This window comes from Sinocyclocheilus grahami, unplaced genomic scaffold (assembly GCF_001515645.1).
Source record: "Sinocyclocheilus grahami isolate Dianchi unplaced genomic scaffold, SAMN03320097.WGS_v1.1 scaffold3.1, whole genome shotgun sequence".
NCBI lineage: Eukaryota > Metazoa > Chordata > Actinopteri > Cypriniformes > Cyprinidae > Sinocyclocheilus > Sinocyclocheilus grahami.
Genome location: NW_015505182.1, coordinates 5,049,520 through 5,075,313, shown reverse-complemented (window position 1 = coordinate 5,075,313; position 25,794 = coordinate 5,049,520). Strand labels below are relative to the sequence as shown.

At 37.9% G+C, this 25,794-nt stretch overlaps 1 protein-coding gene across 1 annotated transcript in view; it reads right to left on the bottom strand.

The window, feature by feature from the left end:
• LOC107581615 (protein diaphanous homolog 3-like) overlaps nt 1–25,794 on the bottom strand; it is a 344,565-nt gene that overhangs the window by 228,726 nt on the left and 90,045 nt on the right. Inside the window, exon 4 of the mRNA XM_016267247.1 lies at nt 4,876–5,006. Within this exon, the coding sequence (XP_016122733.1) occupies nt 4,876–5,006 (131 nt within the window). The remainder of the gene's footprint in view (nt 1–4,875; nt 5,007–25,794) is intronic.

Below are 25,794 nucleotides of genomic sequence, written 5' to 3'. Positions count from 1 at the left end.
CTCACTCGTCCAATCAGACACCTTGGCACTAGGTGTTATCATCTCAGAGCAAGGTGAGGTTCACAAAAGACATTCACCAGAGGTCACCTTTCCCACAATTCACTGGGGCCTTCTGAACCACAATCTGGCATGTCAACAACAGGGTGGCAGAATGGACTCCTGACAAGGGAGAGATTAAAAAACTGAACAGGCTTAAATTAGAAAAAGAGAGAGCGAGAAAGAGAGAGAGCAAGAAAGAGAGAGAGAGAGGATGAAAAGTGCTGATGGTTGCACATGGAAGGACTGTGATTTTAATGTGATATCAATAGCTGTTTCAAAAACTAGTAAGCATACATAGACAGCATTTTGAGGCATGATAGGCACATTCCTGAGACAGAGGCAGTTTAAAACAGCAGGTAACAATTATGCCGTCTTTTTTTTCCGGAAAGACGTTTCATTAACTGGACAATCAGTGTGCCCTTAAACAACTGTACAATCCATTGAACGAAGGCCTCTCTCTCACAGCTTTGTTTTTATGTCTGTCCAAATTTAAATATGGCGCTACCCTGACTAAGGTCTACTAGAATCAGTTGCGAGTCACTCCTTTTATGTGGAGCTGCCACCTATGAAGAGCGTTTCAAACCAGTCACTTTAATGGTTCATAACAGTTAGAATGCTGCCTTAGTCACCCCACTTAGGCTTTATAATAAAGCAAGAGTGATGTGATGGGCAAAGATACAATGACATCAGGAATTTCTCTATAGTTCACAATAAAAAGTGAGATTTTTTTGTATTTTTTAGTTAAGAACGGCAGATATTCTATGGCAAAATGATAATCCTGTTAAAGGAGTAGCCATAAGAAAGGAAAAGATTACCATCTTTCCACTATGCCCTGTCCTTGTTTAGGTTATCCCGTTCAATATTTAACCAGTCACAGTCAGTGGAGCACGATAAGGCCTGCTAAATCAGAACAGGTGTCTTTTCAAAATCATTTAGCATTATGCTGTGATGGGAGGATGAACTCCTGAACTGACACAAAAAAGGAGTGAAAATAAATGTCACTCACAATGGCGCACATAGCTAATGGAAACATCACTCACTCGTCCAATCAGACGCCTTACCTGAGCAGAAGAGGAAGTATGGGTATAAATTATGCCCCCTACATATCCTTGGTGTTCATGCCCCATGTGAGGAGGAGAGAGAATGACAGTACAAATCAAACGCCAGCCAAGCAAAGGATGGCCAGCCTCACCCACATGATCAAAAAACTCATCAAGCTCATCATTACCAACCACACACACACATATCTACCGCTGCAAAACTGTGCTCATATCATCCTACTGACAACAGAATATCTATATGAAATTAAAACTAAACTTAGAACTGTCTAACTGGATAGAACTGTCTCAACTCGACAAGTAAAACAGCAAACAGGATGATACATAAAACAAAGAGCATTTATCAAAATGTCATCAGCATTCAGCTTAAATCACTATGATTGATGTGTTAAATCCATCGCTACAAAGAATCCCAGTTATCAAGCTGAACTCGGAAGAAAACAATAGTAGAATTTATTTATTAAAAACACCATGTGTGATGTTTTTTATCCTTGGTGAAGTCTGAGTGGATTCCCCAGAGTACAACATCTCATTCTGTTGACATGAAGGACCTCGTACGTCAGCTAACAGAATCAAACATTGGCAGGTACAATCGTCACCTTTGTGGGTGCAGGTTAAACGCTCAATTTGACTCTGATGGGATGAAACGTTACCTGCCCTCGATCACATAAGTCCAATTTTTGGTTTATAAAATGTAAGGCAGTTGATAGGATCTTTAAAAAAAAAAGCTTTGTATTTAATTGCATTTCAGGCCTCCAGAGAGGTGACACTGTACAAACAACAGATTTTATCATTATTTGTATACACGTATCTGTGTGTGTTTAATGCTAATTTATGATACATTAAATAATGTTTATGAATTGAATCTTATTAAATTGTTCCCATTTTCCATTTAAACTGTTCAAACTGAAGAAAGAAGAAAAAAACTTGAAATCACCAGGCAGACTGATGCCAACAATTTTAACACTATAAATAGTGACCAATGGCAATATGGGCGCCAATTTACTGTGCATCTCTGTTTATTTGTGGGTATTGTGTGTATATATTGATTTGGCTCATCTCTTTCTCCCGAGGTTGAGCTCTGCCCCTACACACCTGCAGCTTGTTGAGCAAGGACGCTCTGGACTGAATATAAGGCGGAAGTTGCGCTTGTGTTGATGTGCTCTCCCTGTTCCAGCGCGTGTCCGCCACAGTCACTGCCAGGCTCTTTGAGCATGACTCGCACTTGTTGAGAAGCTGCTGCCATCCAGCCACTGACGATGGAGAGCCTCCAGTGAGCTTTGTGCGTGTCTTGTTGCCCAGCCAGCCGCTGATAAGCGGTGCTCTTTCTCTCTCTCTCTGTTTATTTTTGTGTTTTTTTTAATGTTTCCGTTGATCTGTGTTTTGTTTGTTTACTGGATACATATTTATTTATTTTGCTTTAGTTTAGCTGATTTAACTCTTTATTATATCTGCTGTTGGTTCATTAATGTGACTCGTAAGCTGTTTTACCATTAATAAATGGTTAAATTGATCTCCTGTCTTGCGCGTCCTTTTTATGTTGCTTAACCCCTTTCCTGATCGAGTCTTGTAAAAGTGGGGTTCGTAACAGAAGCAACAACCTATCTTACAATGAGGCAGTTTTCTCAGCCTCTAAGGAAAAGAAGAAAAGAAGAAACTGTCATAATAGTAAAATGACTTACAATGTGGGCCAATATCAGCCTTGACTGCATGTGAATATAAACATCCAGACTTCCAACTGGGAATCGCTGAGAGGGACCTGTGGGGATCCTAGTTATGATAAAATACCATATGTCCATTTTCATTAGGGAATTGTCACGGCCTTCTCTGTTGCTTCTTATTGCAAAGCATGTGGAAGCTAGAGAAGTTCACAGTAATGAGGCTACATGGATCCATCATGTCGTCTATTAGAAGAATTAGTCTCTACATTCCCGCCCCCACTGTGAAATACTCATCAAGGTCCTCACGACCTAAAATACAGGCTAATCTAGTCTTAATGAACAAAAAACCACTGTGAGTGTCTAAATGTTGTGCATTTCCTCTTGACTGAGCATTCGCACTCAATGAACCTTTTTAGCAACTAATCAAGTTTTACTCGAGTTTTTGTTTCCTATCCTTTTCCTGGCTTTATTCATCCCACACCAGTGACCTATAAAAATACAACACTGCAGGCTTTCATCAGCATAGCCAAATAAAACAACTTTGTGTCATACTGTAGCCAGACAATGGCAAAAACACTCATTAAAAAAAGACTGAATTGTTTGGAGAAGTTTTAACCTTGCACAGGAACAAATGATAAGGCACCAGGTGTGAGTAATGTTCAGGCTACACTCTCCACGCAAGGTCAGCCATTGCTCTCCGATTGTGGATCATTCCGCCCGTGACGTTCACAGCCATAACGAACAGCTGCATGTGCCAGAACGACGTTTGGGTGCTAATAGAAATCATGACATTTCATGAATTATGCCAATAAAGAATGCAGCGCTGATGAAAACAGTTTAACACCGACTCTCCTGCTCGAACGTGCTCTCAACTTTCCCTTTCTCTCCTCCATCATCACAGATGAGGTTTATTTTCCATCCACAGACTTTGAAATTAGACACACTGCTTAGTGTGGTCTGTCAAATTAAATTTAACCACCTGTAATAACTTTATCTGCACGCACACACTCGGCTCTCTAACCCACTTATCTATTGGATTTTTTGTGATTGGAATGAGGAAAATGTTGCAGATGAAAAGGACACTGGACAAAATGAGTGTCCTAAAGCAACGCACTCATGATGCTTCTAAGGTCACGTTATCCAACAAATTAAACAATGTCTTGTTATATGTCTGTGCTCGGATTACAAAGCAAATGATTCTGGCGCCCCTAGCACTGCCTTTAAAAAAAACTTTTAGTCACTTGAAATGTGCAGGCTTCAATATATTCCTAAATTTTTTTGAAAGATCAATAAAAAGCTCAGTCTGCAAAAACTATAAAGGCGACAATAAAACAAGATAAAAAATGTATCCAAGGACAACAGAATGACATCAACAGTCACACTACCATGAGAATGAAATATGCATTTTCTCTCATATTAACCTTTTTCTCCTGTCATTGTACACTTCCAACCATTGCCCCGCAGCATGCGTCTCTCGGTGAACTGCACTTATAACTATGCTGTTAAAATAGTCATTTTAATGGTCACAAAAAAGGAAAAAAGCAAAGCCTATTCAAAACAAAAAAAACTATTCAAAAATTGTTTATCATCTTCACCCTCCTGGAGAGGCCTCTCTGTCATGTTTGTGGTACAAATGCGGGCGAACAGCAGGGGAGCTCGTCGCAAACGGCATCAAACAATTAAGAGGTAGGAGGGAAAACCTGGGGCGACGTGGCAATCGGTAATACATATTAATGAATGCCAGTGTGTAATGCTGCTCTAGTCTGAAATCACGGGGCATGCCGCTGAGTTACACACCGATGGGCAAGTGTCGGAGGTCAGATGTGGTAGGTGGCTAGGCTGGATAGTTCAGTGTATGTTTGAGTATTCACAGCGAGTCGCAATATCAAGCTGGTTTGTCAAGTTTTAGATGTGCGTAAGAGTTTGCGGATGCCTTCCAGAGTAAAAGCGTGTTTGTGTAAGCGGAGCAGGTTTCTAGAGAAGAAAAAACAGCAAAAATATCCTGCTAAATTACATAAGTTAGAGAGAAACAGGAAAACTTTGAAGCCAAAAAGCATGACTAATCTTATATTTGAAATTTAATGTTGTAAACCATTTAGGTTTCTTTGAGTGAGTACCTGACTGGGTTGCTGGTGAGTGACACTCTGAGGGAGTCTAAACAAGCAAACAGTCTCTCATCGGTGGCACCTCCTTTCAGCTCACTCAGAAACTCCTGAGGAGAGATCTGACTGCTGCTCCTCAAACTACCCTGTCAGAGAAAAACAGAGAGAACAAAATATTAGATGGTCACTAACATTGGCAAACCCTTTTTAATTTTTCACCCATTCAAGCAGATCGGTGCTTTAATTGCATGCTTGGAAAAAGCTGCCAAGGGACGATACCAAGATGGCTGCAGAGCGGACTTGCCTTTAAAGAGAATATGCCTATGACTTGCCTTGAAAGAGAATATGTGCTGTTTGAGAATATGTCATGTGTAAAAATTCACAATGAATGAACAACAAATGCCTTACTAATTATTATGCTTTGAAAAGAAAAGATTTTTGTGACTTACAAATAATGATTACCCTCATTTTCAAACTATTGAATATTGATCATCATCTTCAAACTTCTTTTATTAGTCTGAAAGGCTTTTACTTTTGGAGAAGCCTGCAAAGAAACATGCCAAAATGAGTGTCTGCCGCTTGCCAAATTTGAAATTAAGAGCTCCTAGAATTGACAAACAAACTCCACAAAGATTCCTGCCTGTTTGATTACTGACTTAACAAAAACGCAATTACTAGAAATTAGTTGGCAAAACTCATACTAAAACAATAAATAAGACAAAAACAAAATAAATGCAAATAAATATTGAACATTGCAAAACAAAGTTAGTCAGCATCTTTATTCTAATGTTTGATTCATTCTACTTCTTCCAGCCTAATGCTAGTAGAACATAATGACAGAAGAAGAAGTAGTACAAAAGAAAACAAGGGGAAAAAAAACAAGAACAAGAATCAGGAAACCTCCATACCTCCCAAAGACATTTAATATCCTTAGACATACATATCTATCAGAGGCTGATATTTGTTTCTTCTATTTTTAAGCCAGTAGGCTGTTTATGATGAGAGTGTGTGCATGTTTTTTTCCCCCCAGATATGACACAAATCATGATAAGAAAACATTTACGCCCTTCCCATTTCTCATTGTTTGAGGTTCTCAAAGGCACGGCGTGTTAATGAGGAAATTGATTATGTGCGATTTATCTTTCTGACTTCCTCTCTCTGAAGATGCGGAGGGTAAAAATTGCTTTTGCCTGCTTCCACACATTTTTTTTGTCACAAGATAAGCTGTGACTGATGTTGCAGTATATCAAGTACAGTCAAGATTTACATTTGCATTTTTCTTTAAGTCAAGTCATTGTACATTTCTGTACCTGCCATTTAGCCATACAAGCAAAGTTCTGTAATTACTGTACCTCTGATGGTGGCAACACAATGCATTCATACTCCTCACAATTCACAATACAGAGTTAACTTTCCACCTCTAGTGTGTGTTGGGCAGTGTGGTTTATGAGGTCATGTGTGTTTGTATTTCCCATGTACAAACTGCAGTTGCTGTGGTGTTTTCCACACAGGGGGGATCAAAATACATTTAAGACCTAAGGGAAAGTGTTGGCCGCTTTGAATGTGCAACCAACAGGACATACACACAGAGAGGATGAGAGGAACTCAAAAAGAGAGGAAGGGTAGAGCAAAATGTTTTTTGTGTTTTTCATCGAGACCTGCAGCACTCTGATTCTGTCCAACTTCAGACAACTCACTCAGATCAAACAACCAAGTGATCTATGTGCATTCAGCTGCCATTACATACATCCGTTAGCAGTCTTTCTATCTTTCTGAGTAAATGATTCAGTTTTTCTTATGCTCAATATCTTCTACACTCTGTTCCCTACATATTCATTTTTATTTTCTTACCAGGAATTGTTGATTCTTGCAGCCAGGACACAAACATGACCAGCAGGAGACCGACATGGTCAGCAGCAGCAGGTCATTACACCACAGGATCGGCCCTTCTTATCCTAACCATGGTGCACTGGGCCTGTGGGCTGCTGCCCTGACTGTCCCCACCGCAGGAGATGGAGGTCTTAATCATCACATACAAGAGATACAGCTGCTTCCACTGAAAGTCTCTCCGCCCATCTCTTGTTCTCTTTTTTTACTATTCTGTCCTTCCTTTATAGTTCTCCCTTTATCACCATGGTGACTGCTTTTTGTGACTTGAGGGAAGCAAACATTGGCTTTTTTGCATCCCTTCCATTCAATAGCTGAATCTTCAGCAAATCCGAGGCAAAATATCAACCCCACACACCAATATATTTGGGGTTTCCAAAGAGAGTCTGGCTGTTTAGATGCTGTTTAAAAAAATAATGAGAGCCAAAGGAAGAAAATCCTTATTTTTCAAGTTTTCGTTTATCGCTACAGAACCATGTTTGGGCTACTTCATAATGAGTGTTTCCTTTAAAACCAGGATTTTGGTTTGTGTTCCAAGTAGTTTATCCCATTACACGTTAATAAAAAATAACACTAAAAATCCAGTAGACGAGAAAAAAGATAAAAAGTCTTGGATAAGGGGGATGCTCGCTCAGTATCAAGCCTGCTCTTTGAAACCCGCATTATCCAAACAAATCTTTACGTGAATATAGCTGGCAGCGGCAACATCAAACAACAAGAATCTCACATTAAGCAGCCAAGTCATGATCTCACAGCAGAAGCTCCAATCACCTGGTGGCGTCTTCCGTCAGGAATCACAGCAGCGGAGGTAAACATCCTGGAGCATGCCCTGGGTCACGGATCGACCTGTCTGCTTAGTGTTGAGCCCTCCTAGCCTGACAACAGGCCAATTAGATCAACTCTGTGCAGGTTATGACATTAATAAACCATGAAGCTAAGTTTCCTTAGGTAATTGTAGCTATCGTTCGCCTTGAACCTGATTCTCATTAGTTAGTGGTGTCATTTAGCGGACAGTTTCATACAAAGTGATTTACAGTACACTAATTGACGAGCCAGTCCCACAGAAACATCCAGGCTTAAGCGCCATGCTCAAGGGCAAAATAGTAATCGACGTAACATCAGCAACTTCATGGTCTCCAGTGGGTTCAAACCAGCAACTTGTGCGCTAACAAACTAGGATCTGTAACTATTAAGCTTGCGCTACCATACTCTCAATAAAGTTTAGTGGTCTAGACTGGTGTTTTTCAACCATTACTGAACTAGGGACGCACCCCACCTAGACACACATTCAACCCAGGAACCTACGGTTTTTCAAATAAATAAAATAAATATTCAAGATGAATAAACAGTTAAGAAAAATTATTACAGGAATATTTAAAATAAATGAATGCATAAATAACATAACAGACGTATCAAAAGAACAAACAAGGAATGAAAGAAAATTAGAAAAAAATTAGAGAATTACAGAAAGCACGAAAGATCTAAAGTAAGAGCGAAAGAAAGAATGAACAAGCAACCCAACAAACAAATGACTGAAAGAACGAAAGAATGAACAAACGAAAGAAAAAAAAATAGAAGTAATAAGGTTGAAAACCCTGGGTCTATTCTCTATCTCTGTATGCACTGGCTTGGCTTGCATGAGATATCATTATCCAGAACAGTTAAATAGAAGATATTAAAGTTTATATTAAAGCCTTTTGAGCATCAACAGACTGAACTTGAAAACTTTGTTAGATGATTTGTTTGTTCTAATAATGATTTTGGCAAGCTCAGCCCATCCCCTGCTTTTCCTGTCTGCTCTGTCCTCTGCAATATTGTCCATAATTACATGCAAGCAGAAAACAGCAGCGCATAAGCAAATGTCAGACATGCTTAGGGAATTGATCATCCATTTAAAGGACAGGTCACACATGCCTCTAAAATGCCAGAGCCTCTCCCATCCAATCAGGGTCGAGAGCAACCGAGGGCAGAAAAAAACCATCATCAAAATGTCCCATCAACCTGTTCAGCTTCCTGTGGTTGTGATAATTGTGTTATGGCCGAATGTCACAACATGTTGGAGCTTCAGAGCCAAGAAAAGTCTCTGAAATTATGGTGTCTTATCTGCCATTGATGCAGAGATATTATGATGATGATAAAAATTTGAAATCTTAAAATAAATAAATAAATATTGCCAACTTCTAAAAAAAATTTAAAATTCTCTGTAGTTATGTCGATTTCATATATTATTGAAAAACAATTAACAAAATATTATTATAAAAAAATCAAATAATTAAAGAGATATTTTGCATATGCATTGTATACACTTAAGTTTACACATCTTAATCAACACTTGCAGACAAGTTTTTAAAAATATTTTTTACACCGCATGAATTTAGCAATGCACACATAGCATATATATTTTAAAATAAAATGATTTGGTGGACAAAAAATAATAAATAGCTATATGTTAAAATAAAACCACTTTACTGCATTTATTTCCAAAAAAGACATAATAAAAAAAAAAGGTTATGACTATCACAAAAGATTATCACAACTTTTGTTTCATCTACCAAGAATTGTAACTTAAGGAGATTTTTTTTTTCCCAGTCAAAAAAAACACAACTCTGACCCCTGTGCTGTACGTCTACTAGCTATCCCAACATGTGAGAAATGTGAGTTTTTCCACAAGAGAACGTACAGTTCCCCAGAATGTGGAGGAAAGGGCTAGTCCTCAAGGACGTCAGTGTGTGCATGAGTTCTTGCTGCGTGCTGCACATCTGATTCCACTGCTTGAGTCCTATGGGAGCTCATTTAATGTATCAGGTGTTGAGCTTTTTGTGGCGCAAATATCTGGGACATGCCCCCACCTTCCTTACTGCCATATTCTTTAACTGAATGTCCCAAAAAAAAGATAAATAGTGTCTGTAAGTGACAAGATTGCCCATAAATTACAAAAATTAAATAGTTCAGTATCTCTCTATACTCCTAAGAGCAGAAAATAAAACAAAATCTAGCGTATGTGTGTGGCATGCACGTGCCAAGGCGGTCAGTCCCTGGGAAACATGGCCGTCTGCCCAGGTCTTCTCCTACATGTCGTTTCTGGGCAAGTTTTTCCCCTGGTTCACATTATGATTCATAATGAGCCAAATCATCATTACCCATTGAACCCTGAGATGCATAATGCACACACGCGCACTCACTGAAAGCGGTCCAGCAAAGCCCTTTAATGACTATGTACTAATCTTACACCAGAGGAGCACAGACTTTGGCCTTAACGCAGTCTAACGCTGAAAGCATTAGCGGCAAAAAAACAAAAGCTATCAAATTAAATCCAAAACTATATCATACCTATTGACTTGTACTTCACTGACAAAAGTACATTTTCTTTTCATGTGCTCTACAGAAGAAAAAAATGCAACAAGCAAATACAACACGAGGTTGAGTAAATGACGACAGAATTTTCATTTGGGGGTAACTAAGAAGTCTAGGCTACATTTTATCTAAAGGTGTAGATGCTCCATTTCTCTCTACTACCATGCAATTACAAATCATCACAATGAAAAATGTCAAAGTAGTTTACTGACTCGATGGGATTGCACATCATTGAGACCTTTAAGGGTTTTAGAGCTGCAATCTGGATTTTGATGACATTTATTTTGGACTAATTTCAAATTGACTTTACGATTCCATTTGGCAAACTGGCTGCAAACCCTGGCAGTACACAGGATTCTCCAATTTTAAAATAAAGTGCTTTGCCCCAGGCGTTTCTAGAAGGTACTAGCATATAATGCGGTTTTCTCTCTTTAAATCGCACCTCAGCACAAACTCAGAAAAACATATATCCCCCCCCACCTTTCATCTGTGGAGTTTAATATGTGTCTCTTTCAAAATAAACTTCAACTTCCTTGGGTTATTCTGCACGGTATTAGTCTCCCAGATGAACTGCTAAGGAAAATGTTTGCCCTGGGCATCAGATGGCCTGCTAGTGGACTAGCCACTGGGGAGCACTTCAACAGTGACTCCCAATTACAGACTCCACAGAGGGAATGGATGTCCACATCCTGATATCAAACGCAGAGGGCCACTTTGGTTGGAGAGAAAACAAGATCTAAAAGTTTGGAAAAGAATGTGCACATATGGCCTTTAATGACTAAGGATTTCAGCGTGCTGTTGAACTAAGACACAATGTACTCTGACCCATTGTCTGTTCCCCGGTTCCATTCATTTTTCCTCCTTCCCTCCATCCTAATGATTCATCATATTTCCTGCTGTGAGTGGGAGGTCCGTACCATCTAAACAGCATCTGACATTGTGATACAAACCATGCAGGAACTTCTCCATTTAGTGCCTTCAGAGATGGCACTAAGCGAAAGAGCGGAAGGAGAGGAGCACCGATACAGCCCTCTTCATCAACACAAAGGCTAACCTTAATGCATAATGCAAATGAGCACGGCAGCACTGGCTCAGCTCTCCTTTCAGCGCTCTGATATAATTAAGAGCTCTGGGGCCTGACTATTTGGGCTCAAGAGAGGACTTTTTTCCTCCCTTCTTGTTTCTTTCCTTCTCTCTTCATCCCACTTTCTAAAGTCCTAAACGTGCGTATTAAATCAGCATCTTGAAAAGGTACTTATGGCTGCCCCAACAGAGTCAGAGTAGCTTTTATCATGTCAAATCAGAGAATTATTCTGTGATCTATATTCAATTAGACACGCTGTCTCTTCGTGAACGGAACAACACTCCCATTAGTCTCTGAATTTCCATTCCAAAATAGTATCAGTACTGACCTTCATCTGCACGGGCGGAAGAAAGAAAGAAAAGAGACACCAAACAAGAACACAGATGAGTATCTGTAACAACATTTGAGAGTCCTTTGCTTTTCATAAGATAAACTGATGGCAATTCTAATGTCATTGCCAAAATAAACAGATCAAGGCAATGAAAACAACAAAAAACACATAGAAACTAAATACACTACATGAAATGAAAGAATCACTTTAACTTCAACCTTTCAAGTTTCAAAGAGAACATTAAATATAATTGCGCATCAGCTCCTTTGACTTAAAAACAATACGGCGCTGTCATCTAGCTGAGGTGACGGACCAGAGGGAGCATGTTTTATTATGAGAAAGAGTCTGAGCCCAGTGGAGACTTCAGTCAAAGTCTGCAATTGCGTGGTGCCAAAAACAGAGACGTTTTGACAAGATACAGCCCATAAAACTCGTCTCCTATTATGTCCTCAAGCAACTCTATCAAAAGACAATTTTTCAAAACACAAAGACTACAGCAGTTTACTTCACTTGTCTAGCTATATATGAAATGTACAGGCCACACAAATGGCCACATATGACAGTTGCCCCCCAATCAATGTAGAAAATGAGTCTGCAGATTCAACAAAAAAGCAAAGCATGAAAACTCTAACATCTACTAGATTCTCATCCAAAACATGATTTTCCTCCACTCACAGACAGCTGACACGGCATGCAGAATGTGAAGGGAGATGCATGGAGAAACATGACATGGCCTGAGAACTGTTGGGTGTGGGGGGGCCTCGCATCAGCCCTGACTCACACTATGGGAAGAGAAGCTCGACTCCATCCAAAGTTGGTAAACCAGAGTTAAACAGTGACAGCAGCAGAAAGCCTGTAAAGTGCAAGGTGGAGACTGTGCATCCGTTTTCTGACTGAACGAACTGCAAATACACACACAGAAAACGCACACATTCACGCTGGGCTTGTTTTGCAGCTCTCCAGTGCCATCTAGGGCTTACAAAAAAAGGCAGAGGGAAACACTGTTGATGAGTTTGATATAGCAACTGTAGCAAGAAGTTATAACTAACATCAGACACATTCACCTAATGAACAAATAGTCCACAGATTGGTTTAAATGTGGATTTAAGAGTACTTGAGTCTGAAAATTCTCAAGGAAAATGATTGAGAAAGTATGCAATATAGGAAGAGGTCTGAGCGCTGTCATTTTCAGCTCTCAGGGCTTTAATGCAGCCCCAATCTAAGATAAGTAATTGGCTGTCATGGAAACAGCTTTCTAAGATCATCACAAGAGGGGTCAAGTTGATTTCTGTCAATCAAGTGCCCATTTAGCCTGACTAATTTTCAAATAAATCTGTACCTAAACATCCACTTAAGACTGTTGTCTGAAAATTTTCAGAAAATAATATTCACCTGTTAAGGTTTCCATTCAGAGGTTTTGCAAATAAATTATGATCTAAATGATAAGCTGTACTACCCCTCAGTGGTCATTCAAACAAAGCCAGATCAATCAATCAAAAAGCAATTCCTTACAACAAACAATATCACAGAAAAGAGCAGAATTTAAACAAATAATAATAATTCATGGGTCTAATCACAAAGATCTAATTCTATCAAAAGTAAAAAATACTCACTTAAACTCTAAACTTGCCTAAAATTGATATGTTATACATAGAATACTCTTAACATAATTTCAGACCACTAGGAAAGTCATATACTTGGAAATATACTTTACAGTGCCTCAGTTCACATTTATTGTAATTACATGGAAAAGAGTGCCCAGTACAAATCTTCAAAATCTCTCTTTTTGTCATTCTCAGAAGTCAGTCAGTCAAACTAATTTGAAATGCCATGAGTGTGAATAAACCATAGCAATTTTCATTTTAGGGTGCTTTAACAAAAGGGAGCAGTTTCAGCAGCATCTATTTACCGACGTGATGCTGAGACCAGCGTGATGTTTTATAGCCTTTATTGTAAACAGATAACAGTCTACAGTCGAGAGCAATTAGGAGGCGTTTAGCATTCTTTGTTTGCTGTGTACAATCGTTGACAGGCAGGCATTTGTTTTACTTTGCTAATAATCGATCTGTTTAACAATCAATCATTTTAATTGTGGTTTCAGCAGCGCCTAGAACCTGGAAACGGTTGAGGCGCCATTGGAAAAAAGGTTTGATCGATGGAGGGTTGCAAACACGACACCCAGCCCCACCACCGAACTGACAACCTGAAAGTGAGGGCAAAATATAGCACACACCCATTTCTACAAGAATATTATTTCCGTTACTAAAAATGGATGTGGATTCTGTCTTATACAGATGCTGATAATTACACAGCTCTCAAAAAAGCAGTACATGCATTTGAATATCCAAAACAAGCACACCAGACGAACGCACCACTTTCCAATAGACGCCTACATCCTTCAAAATCCAATTTAGAAAGTGAGCGTAGGAAAGTCAGTCTTGATGCTTCTCAGAGTCCGCAGTACATCCATACAGAGGCATCAAAACTAACAAACAAAAAACACTCTCCCACCCCTCAAAAAAGTCTGACAGTTTGCCAGTACATACAGAGATGCACACTTCTCAAAAGTCTGACAGGCTGAGATCTTCTCAGACATGTATACGGAAAGCCCTAGCTCATCTTCCACCACTGTGCTGGCAAGAGCCCTCTACCTCAGTAAATCTGTAGGCCACCTCACCAGGACTGAGAGAGGAAAAGTGTGGGCATTGTATCACGCCCCAGTGCCAGAATCACATGTACCTCTCATCACACACATTTTTTTTTCAACCTATTACCTCTCATTATAGTGCGCAAGCAAGAATAGGGAGCATCTCTGAAACACACCGAGATAATTCTGCCTCTTTATACTCACTCCGAAAATTAAAAGCATAAAGTTAACACTTTACAATAAGGTTCCATTAGTTAGTGATAGTTAATTTAGCCTATTAACTAACATGAACAATACATTTATTAAAGTATTTATTCATCTTTCCTAATGTTAGTTAATGAGAATACAGTTGTTCACTGTTAGTTCATGTTAATTCAGAGTGCATTAACTGTTAACAAGCACAACTCTTGATTTTAATAGTAAATGTTGAAATTAACATTAAGATTAATATGCTGAAATGCTGAAGTAGTATTGTTTATTCGTTTATGTTAACTAAAGTAGTTAACTAATGTTAATTAATGAACCTTATTGTAATGTGTTACTAATATTAATATAAATTCTGTCCAATTTTATTGCGTTACTTTCAGTAAAAGTATGTTTTTTTCATTAAAAAAAATCATTAAAAATTTAGATAAATTAAAAAGTCTTACAAAATTACTTTGTATTATTTAATAAAATATTAAATAATCATTAAAGCATTTTCGGTTTCGGTTTTCAGCCAAGTGCATCCAGACTTTTCGGTTTCGGCCCAGAATTTTCATTTTGGTGCATCCCTAAAAGTCAGACTATTCTGTTTTTGCTTCAGATTTTGAAATTACAGTCTAATATAAATCAAACATTGCACATGTTTTTTTTTTAGGTAGGTCTAACATTAGTTTTCAGGTACAGAAATTGAATAAAGTAATGAAATGTAAAACAGCATTGCACATTTGACTGTATAAATTAAAGATTAATCTTTATTCAATTTACAAAAGCTATGCAATCAAGAGCAGTGAGTGATTTCTCTGTTGTTGTTGTTTGATTAATATTAAGAAAGTGCTGTCACTTTAAAAGAATGCACTGATCCAGTACGTTCAGCCGGCTATGTCTGCTATAGGATACTTACCAAGACGGGCATTTTGACAATTTTTGTGTGAATTTGTCCATTTAAACACAATACTTCAGAGAGAGCTTAATATCTGCACGCGCCTCAAGTACAAATCTGAACCGCTGGCCCGACTGGGCCAGTAGAAAAAAACCTTAGTGTTGAGCGCTGACACAATACAAATAATTAATAAAAAATATGATCAGTATGATCATGATAAGTTTGGTCAGTTAAAATGGGCCTCATGATTGCGCCTTTAATTGCTTATGCCCTCTTTCTCTATTTGACAGTCATACCTCCATTGTCACCATCACAGCTCATTGTCATGCAAAAGTCTGGTTCATTAAAATACACTCCATTACCAAACCTACAGTGTAATTATGAGATAAAGAATTTATCACATGCACTGAAATGCAAATCAAAAAGGTGTTCTTTCTTTCTCCATTAAAGTAATTGGTTTGCAAACACAGCCTTTCAGCAATGACAAAAACTCAATTGAGAGTAGATTGTGGAAAGGCTATCATGGCCTTGTGAAACCTTGGAGGGAATTACAGAACTGTGCTTATGGGAGTTAGAGCGTCAGGGGACGAAGAGGAAGAAAGCCAAAGATACAACTGCAAATTGAACAACTGAACAAAAAAATAATAAATTATCTTCGGTTGGAGTTGAAGAGCAGCACACTACATTTCAGAAGAGTTAAGGTGAAAATGGGGGAAAGGGTCTGATCTGATTTAATATCATGTCTGTCTTATTTCATTGAGCACCTGCAATTTTCAAAAGAGCTTTAGTCGACAATAGAATTCACATTTATCTGGCAATTATCTCCTGAACGCCATGGGGAGTACGTTATCACAGTAAAGCATCCATTTTCCATAAAGGAACATTTGAGCTATTATAATACTTTTCTTTGGAAATTATTCCTAAAAAAGGCAGACAACCACAAGATGCGCAATTAGTCAGTAAGAACGGAAATGATTTTTCAGCAGCATGATGTGGTAAACAGGTGCACAACCAAAAACTGGTTTAGCTGTCTTTCAGAACCAAAATAGCTGGAAGTGTTCAAAGCTGAAATCGGCACCTTCACCACTGAAATGAATTGACTTGGTTTAGGGGTTTGCATTAATTACTAAAGAAACTGAAAAACACTCATTTGTAAATCAATCAGGTGCAGCCTTTCGAGATTAAAAACTAGAGACATAATTATTAATGTATAGCTTTATCTTTTTTCCTGTTGTTCACAGACAGTTCAACAGTCCTTATTGAAGTATTAAAATAACTACGAAGAGACCTTAAAGAGGGAATAGGGGAGAAAGAAAAGAAGGCTGCATAATATGCAGAGTTCTCATTAACACATTAATAGCAGCATTAAAACAGGTGTGCTGATGTTTTTGAGTTTTTAAACAATGAAAACTCCCTTAGTGAGACCAGTCTAACGTATTATTAAAAATTAGATCAAAAACATCAATAGAAATAAATGCTTAGCTCAACTTCACACTTTTTCCTGATTCATTATAAACCAAAACAAACGAAAGTTGCTGCACAAATAATCTGCCTTTTAATCAGTGCTAATCTAAAATGAGCTCACACAACTTTCATAACCTTTCAACCTTAGATTTAATCCTTCAAAGTTTTCCAGTAGCCTAGAATATTACAGTATTAAATGAAAATGTGTATAACTGTAAAAACATTAGATGTTCTTTAACTTTTACCATTAGTAGTATCCATTTGATCTGTTTCAGGTTGAGTAATTGAGGCTCTCAAAGTACTTTTTATAACACACAAGGGGAAAATTAACAGGGCACGAATCTCTTACAAATGTTCTTATGCCTGTGATTTAATCCAAAACATAGAATCCTATCGGTTTAATTCAATACACCCTCTCAGGTTCCTCTCCTTTCTAAGAAAAGCTCTGTGCAAGCTCTGTGAACTTCAAGAAATTTAGATTAAGCCATAACTTAAGAGGCCAGGTGTGAGCTACACTTAAAAGGTGTGTAAATGTCAAGTGCTTTAATACAGCCATAAATAAAAGAGATAAAACATAGAATATGAATCTTGTGTCACATTCAGCCGCGGCACAGACGTGTCTATCTGAGGGAATTAAGAGATTATAGCAAAATCTCGCCATCACTTTTACGGCAGGCTCACAGCAGATAGCGCCTAATTCCTGTCTGCAATCTGCTGGGGTCAACCGTCGACAAATGGGGAAGTGGAATTTGCGGGTTATTGGCAGAGGATCTGTAATAGGGCTGACATTAACCATCAGCCTCTCCCTGATAAAAATGACAATTTCTCTGTTAAACACAAAAAGGAAAGATGTCCCGAACACCTTATACGATAAACCAGGAGTTCATAAGTAAGAGTCAGTCAAGGACGGGAATTAACTTAGAGCAGAAAGACTTTTGGAGTGGATAGCTCCCCTTCAACCTCTCCTTAGGCTCCTACGAGTGCTGCGCGTGTCCCACTTGCAACCCTTTCAAAGTCAGGTCAATGGCAAGAGATAATTAGCGCAGTAACATATGATAAGCTGCATAAAGACATTATAAAATGGACTATCCTGGGGACAAGGAAAGGTGTTTCAGCACAGACATACACTTGAAAGACTCAAGAAGGTGAAGGTGCACTCTAAGCCTGAGAAAAGACACAGGCCACCGTAATATGAATTTGACCCAGCTTTTAGGATATTACAATAACACAGACATTTGCTGGTAACAAGGTGTTGATGACTCAAAATGCATTGATGCGTCACGTTGCCCACCACAACAGGAACAGCCCAAGACATGAACTACACTAAAACTATATCTTGGAAACTTGGAAAAAAAAAAAAAAAAAAAAATTCAAGTTCATATTTCGACCTTTTGAGGGAAAAAAAAAAAAAAAAAAAAAAAAAAAAAAAAGAGTAGGCTTTTTGGATTGTAAAATGCATGGTATTATTCACTTCTCACCAGGATGTGATTTCTGGCATACAAACAGCACATATGAATAAATAAAGCCACTGTTGACAAAAAAAATCTAAATAATAAATTTGTTGAAAAGAATTGAACGTAATTCAAATCAAATATTTCAAATTAATTAATATGTAGGCCTGCCCATTTAATTTAATTAAATAAAAACTTGAACACAGTTCAGGCTAAACTACAAGAGTCTCGTCAAGAGAGACTATAGCGAGAAAAATAAGAAGAAGAAAAAAAAGTGTGTTTTATGAGCGACTCAAAACAATCAAAAGTGTTAGCCAATCTTCCATAATCTAATTATAAAACTTATATAAAGTATTTTGTATCCTCCTTTTGCAATGTATAAGTAGTCGATTATCTTGGAATTTGCATGACTTCTGATTCATTAACTGCTATAGGTAAATAACTAGAAGAATAAAGCACAGTAAACAGTGAGTAAAACTATGTGCACTACAAACCAGTGAGTTTATGATTATGAGAATGAATTAAAATAATATGCAATATCAAGCAGGATAACTGACTATTCTTGTATAGCTAAAATAACAGCACGCGAATGACACCAGAAGCCTCGCACATTTAAGTTACAAATGGCCGCATCAGCTCTAAAGCTATGAATAAGGATAAAAGGCGTTTCTACTGATTAAACCATTTGATCATTTGTCAATTATAAAAATAAAATGTAAAAATTAAGATATACCATGTACAGTATTAAAAATTAATATACATTTTGAGATGAATATCTAAACACAGTTGAAAAGAGTGTGCACATATCGATCAATATAATAACACAAAGGATTATTTGTTTTATTAAAAACCTTATTAAATTGTGGTGGGTGGCAGCTGGCAAATATTATTTATTACAACAATGCACACCCAGAAAACACATGCTCAGAGACTGAAAGTAAAGATGCCAGCAGAAGGACACAAATGTCCACATCCAGTGGGCAAACAAACAACACGTCTACTAAGTTTCAGACAAGAAGTCAGAGACGGATCAGCTCACAAAGTCTCAATAACACAGCCGAAAAGCCCTGCTGAACTCTAGAATGTTCTTCACTGGTCACTTCACATCGCCAGTCGCCTGAGCTTACCCTTTCCATCCCGAAGCAAATTAGTTTTAGGGACACCCTCCGGTGTTGATGTGTTTCAGGGTTTAGACAAGTAAATGCGGTTTTGATTGCTTGGTGATGTCCAGCAGTGACCTCTCAACGTCCTGCTGGTCAAGAGAATTAAGAGGCGAACAGAATGCCACCGTTTCTCCCACCAAGCCCACAGAAAAAGACCCAAGACTGGACTAATAAAGCCTGCCAATCTGGCAACCGCTGAGCTTTTCATTTCTCTAGCCTCAGCGATGAGAAACACTTGCTGTGACCACTGCTTAAGACCCCAAGACTCCACTGACATTTACTCCAGAAGAGAGGACGGTGTTGTGTCTACAATGAGGAGGCAGTTGCATGGTAAGGCTGTAAATGCATTAATGGATGACTTGTAACTCCTATTTTAGGAACTGCTTTTGATAAGATTTTAAAGCCATTTCTGATGTTCTATTGAAGTGCTTGCCTAAAAACCTCAACAGAGATGTGTGAATATAAAACATATGCAGCTGACTATCTGCTAATAAGTGTGTTTCAAAGTGTTTAGGCTTTATAGAGGGAGCTGATGGTCTGGAAAAGTTTGGATTTGGATATTTAAGAAAAGATTAAATTACCCTTCAACAGTACACAGGGTGAGGTACAAAAACTTAAAAAGAACCGCATAGTTATTGGAGACCAAAACGAGCACAGCTATAGCCTCAGGTTTGTACAATCACACTTTTAAGAGAAATGGTAAGTATGGAGCAAAGAGAGTAACTGAGTCACTGTAAAATGAAGAAAGGGTCAGTTGAGTTGATGAGCAGGCAATGTGCTTTGTTAGCTAGCACATCAAAATCACTGCAGCCAATTAATTTCTGTCACTGTTAGAGAACTGAACGCCTATGTAGCATTTTACAGTAAGGAAGCTAATTTGGGTGTTTTCAAGAGGAAGAAATGGGTTAGAGGTGCAAGGGCTACAGTAAGAAAAGCACATACAAAATTTTTGATTAAACCACAAAATCCACATGAATACTCCCCTTCTATTTGTTTACAAACACTTCAACAGATTGCCTTTACTAAATAAACATTTTAACTTAAAACTACCTGCAGAATTGTTAAATGTACAGTTTCATGCAGTACATTATGTGCCAAAAATACAAATGTTACAAACAAAGCTTTTAACAAATAAAAAAGGAACCCAGCTTGAAAGCAGCAGGATGAAAACTGTAGAAAATAAATAGAAACCAACAAAAAATAGTGTCAACTGGTTAGAGATGGAATGCGGTTTCTGCTTTTTGACAACATTTAAGCATCTCAGTATTTAAATATTTGCTCCTCCCCTATAAACAAACATCTGGCCATATTCAACACATTGGCCCTAGGCTATACCATTCTAATATGAATTGTTTTTGTTTATTTATTATTGACACACACACCTAAAGTACAGTTTTTCAACAACTATGTGATATCTCAACTGTGGAGCAACTCAACCACAATTTACAAGAAAATCAAGACAAGAACGCAAGGTCCTGTCACCCTGCATTAGAAAGACTGGCTCCTCTGGAAGTGGTGGTTTTCTACAGAGTACCAAGCTAAGCTACATCTGGGTAGACAATCACTAACACCTGTGTTCCTACAGCTTACTGTATCCATCTTCATCACCACTGGCAGCTCCTACTGAAGCACTTGATCACTAGGTTGTTGTATGTTTGTGGTCAGGGACTACAGTAGCAAGAGCAAAACAAAGGCTGAGAAAAAAATCCTCATAGAGGAACATGTGCTTCAGTTTGTTATGATGAGTACAACTATGGAATAACCATAGCTGGAGATTTCTATAGACCTTGGGGTAACTCATAAATGCTGAAAGCGAATTGACAGGCATTCTACCATCTCATCTGCATAGCTAAGCAGAGTAATAGGAAGACGCATTCTGCAAATGAGGCTGATGCTGGAACAGATTTACATGCACATACACCAGTTTTAATTTCATAATTCAATGAATTTAAATGAACAGTTCACCAAAAAGAAAAATGTCATAATTTACTCACACATTCTAAACCCATATGACTTTATTCAGCAATGTCATATACTGAAAATCTTCCCTTCCACTAGCCAGGTTTTCATCCAAAGTTGCGAATGTAACTTGTGCCCAAAACTGGAATATCGCATACAAAATTTGCGAACAAGAACTGTTTCCATCCAACGAGTCAAAGAGAACAAAATGGTCACTTCCTGATAAACTGGCACTATAAATCACTAAGAAAAGTAGGAGAATATAATAATTTTCATATATAATAAATTACTTGCGCCTCAGAGAGAGCAGCTGAAACACAATGAACACAATGAGTTGGATGCTGCTGTTTGGGAACGCAGTCGTGTTAGACATTTCTTGGAGGCAATTATACAGAAATACTTTGATGACAGACTTTGCTCGTGCATTTCCAAATGACCATAACATTTCAGACGCTGTGGAATGAGATCGGTCCGTTGGTTAGTCAGGTTTTGCCGTCCCATAGTGCAAAGTCACATTACTTTTTTGATGCGCTTGGAGGAATTTATTCACAAAATGCATTTCCATCTCCCATTATTCACATCAACCCTTTTTCGCACAAGTCAAAAACCACCTCAAGCGAGCGTAAAAACGTTTTTGCGAATTAAGGGATTTTTATTCAAAATTTGGCGTTTCCATCACTCGTTTCTCATGTGATACTTCAAACTTTGCATTAAAATAGGGTGATGGAAACAGCTACTGACGCTTTCAAATATGCTGTATCAAAGCAAGTCATGTCATGTTTGATGTCAATATTAACAAAACAAAAACGAAACAAAACACAACAAAAAACATACTGGTGAAAAAAAGGTGTTTTTATCGAATAACTTTGCTTTTTGGTGAGCTCTTCCTTTAAATACCTCTGTTTTGTTTACTTCATAAACGCCTGGCCCAGAACAGACAGCATCTTGATTGGTTACCTTGGCTAAAATCTGCAAACAAAAGCTGCAGCCTTAAGCAAAAGGTACACCATGTTTCTTTAAGAGATCTTCCAGGGATACCCCCATGCTGCACAGCTGTCAGACCATCAGAAGCAAAATAGGAAAAAAAGAACTAATTAACCAGTTAATAAATGAGTGGGCATTTCTGTCAGTGCTGAGAGCACACTGTTGGCTATTTACATAACCTTTAGAGGAGTCTGTGAATTTCCATTTTCTCTCTATGCTGAATAAAACATTCCTAATTTGACTGATGAATGTTGTGACTGCCTAATGGTAGCACTGTCCTTGGAACAGAGATCAGCTCAGCGTGCCTGTCCCTGTATTTTAATGAATCTGGGGAAACAGTCAGACTATAACACACATACACAATCTGTGTGTATCTTAAAACGAACTAACTCTTTTTCATTACCTCGAAGCCTTAATTGTTTTTCTTTTAAATTTTCCCTTTTTTCACTCTACTCTTTTATCTACGCAGAACATCACCTAAAGTAAGATCACATTAACATCTAGAAAGGCCGCAGTCATCCCGTAAGACTGCATGATTTAGTTCACAGTTCCTTTAGTATTTCAAGTCTGTTCTGATACACATTTCATGCCACTGTCGAGGTGTCGTTGAGTCAGGTCTGTAAATGAACAAAGCTTTTGATTGACTGTGATTAGTCTGGCTCTCTCTCCTCACAACATTTGCAACATTGAAGTGTCAGGGTGGAAAAAGTTGCGTTCTTTTCGGAAAAATTTCAACTAACAACCTGTGTTCACCAACATTGCTGCAGCTTTTATTTTTCTTTTTTTTTTTGCAGAGTTCTCTAGGGATGCACCGAATGTTCGGCAAACGAAATTATTCAGCCAAAAATATCAAAAAAATCTCTTTCGGTGTTCGGCCGAATAAGCGAAAAGGCTGAATAATACGTACCAAACAATGACTAACACGATCAAATAGAGGCACGCATTAATGTAGCAAACATGTCGGCAGTGTGAAAGGTTTTAAAACTATCAGAGAAAGACGCAGAAATCATTACAAGCACGAAGCACCGACAGTGAGAGTCTGTTTAGTGCTGCATCACATGTCTCCAATGAGAAGAAGAGGTGGCTGATGCTGGTGGTTAGGCTACTGTATGATGATTGAAATCACGAAATGCCTCAAACCATTAGTATATAAACTGCAGAATGTTATATTTTCTAATGCACGCACAAACTGCATGTATTCTGACAGTGCTGCACGAGCTCGCGGCGCCAGGGTTCAAAGTCCAAAGCTCGAGGAAAATCTGTGCTAAAACTGTTACTCGTCAGTTGCTCAGTAACATTTTTGTGATTTTTTTAAAGGCATGGGACAATGTGATACGTGCAACAAACATCATCCCAAATTCGTTATGAGAATTATTTATAAATCTGCATGCTGTTGTCAACAAAAAGAAGCACTGAGATCTTCCTGCGGGTTTCTGCCAAAATAAAAGCTCAGAAAAAGCAACAACTCCATCAAAATTCATAAATGTTAGTATTGTAATTTTACTGTTGTTCTGTAAAATAAAATAAAAAAGTAAGACAATAATAACAATTATAATAATTACCCTACAACAGCTCTATTAATACATTTATTATAACATTCACACAGTGTTCAAATTGGGATCTGTAATATATTCTAATGTTTTAAGAGAATTCTCTTCTGCTCAGCAAGGCTGCCTTTATTTGTACAGTAAAAAAATACATGCCTGATTCTGGTCTCAAAAATGGCCAAAAAATATTATTTTACTAACTTATTAATTTTAAGTTAAATTGTGCTTTGTTGGTATAATGTCTGCTAGAATGTTAAAAAATGTTCAGTGTTAAGTAAATATTTTTAAATTGTTGTTTTGTAATTGATTTACTAATTACTGTAATTTAATTTATGCAATGGTGAAAAAAATTAGCAAAATAAGCCTACATGGGGGGGAAATGCGAAAAACCGTGTTCGGTATTCAGCCTTCGGCCCAGTGTTTCAATTTGTTCGGCTTCGGCCAAGAATTTTCATTTCGGTGCATCTCTAGATTTCTCTATAAAATCTCCCCACAGTTATGCATTGGATGGTGTGATAAGGTCAAAGCACAATGGTCTTTTTAAATAACCACAATCCTTTTAGAGGCACATTTTTTTCGAAATCAAATTATGACCAATGTCATACGTTCACCTTCAGATTTTCAAATGGATGGAAAATAAAACGTTGAAAATCTGCCCTTCAGCCATGGTTGTCTTTGAAATACTCTGTTGCCAAATCATCATGCAATAACCACAAAAAACTCTTTCAGTAGTACTGCAACAACACACCAATAATGTTAAAGAGATAGTTCACTCAAAAATGAAAATTCTGTCATTAATCACTCACCCTCATGTCGCTCCAAACCCGTAAGGACCTTCGTTCATCTTCAGAACACAAATTAAGATATTTTTGATGAAATCCGAGAGCTTTCTGACCCTGCATAGACAGCAACGGGACTACCATGTTCAAGGTCCAGAAAGGTCCATGTGTTCATAGTCCATGTGACATCAGTGGTTCAACCTTAATTTTATGAAGCTACAAGAATACTTTGTGTGCACAGAAAACAAGAATAATGACTTTACTCAACAATTTCTTCTTGTGTGTCAGTCTCCACCGTGCATTCACGAGAGTACCATAATGCATATGCGTGTGATGCTGCTGATGCATTCTGATATAGAACCCGGACGCTGCACATAAAACAGTCGTCGTAAACATGTCTGGAGATTTCGACAGAGGATGAATTTTTTGCCCCGCCTTATTTATTTGAACCAAAAAATACAGATGATGAACTAAGAGATGGACGTTCTACATCAGAATGCCGGCTCCTGAACGCATGTTGAAGACTGACAAAGAAGAGAAGAAATTGTTGAAAAAAAAGTTATTTTTGTAATATTTTTGTAAATTATTTTTGTAAATTATGTACTTTAAGAAAGTGTCTATTTTCCTAGGTAGCTGTGTCTTTAATACCACAGATTATTGATTTTAGCACCATTTTCTGTGGTGGTAAAACTTAGTTTTTGTAGTCAATACATTAACTACCAAACTAACACTAATATACATTCTATACATCTAACAGGCAACTGCTACTGACAGGTTGGCCTCAGTTCAATCTAGTTTATTTGGTGTGCACTGGGTCAGATGGTGGTAGAGTTCGGTTAAGGATGCATGGCTTGTAGCAACAGTATTAAACATGCTAACGAGGAAAGAAATGGTGAACTAGACACTAGGTTGCTTAAAGCCTTATTATTCAGTAACTGTCTCCCAATTACTCTGACTTTCGGAAAACACGAACAATGGTAAAGAGAGATACATGCTCTTGATGTGGTTTATTAGCATTGTCAATCATTAAAGCCTTATTTGCAAGCACACATATATACACATACAAAAAAAATGTTTTTGGAGCATCGAGACAGTTGTGTTTTAATGCCAAGCCGAACAATTTCCTCAAGAAAAAAAAATTACCATTGTCCAAATTCATGCTCCATGTTTGATCCTATATGACAAACCAAGGATTTTGAT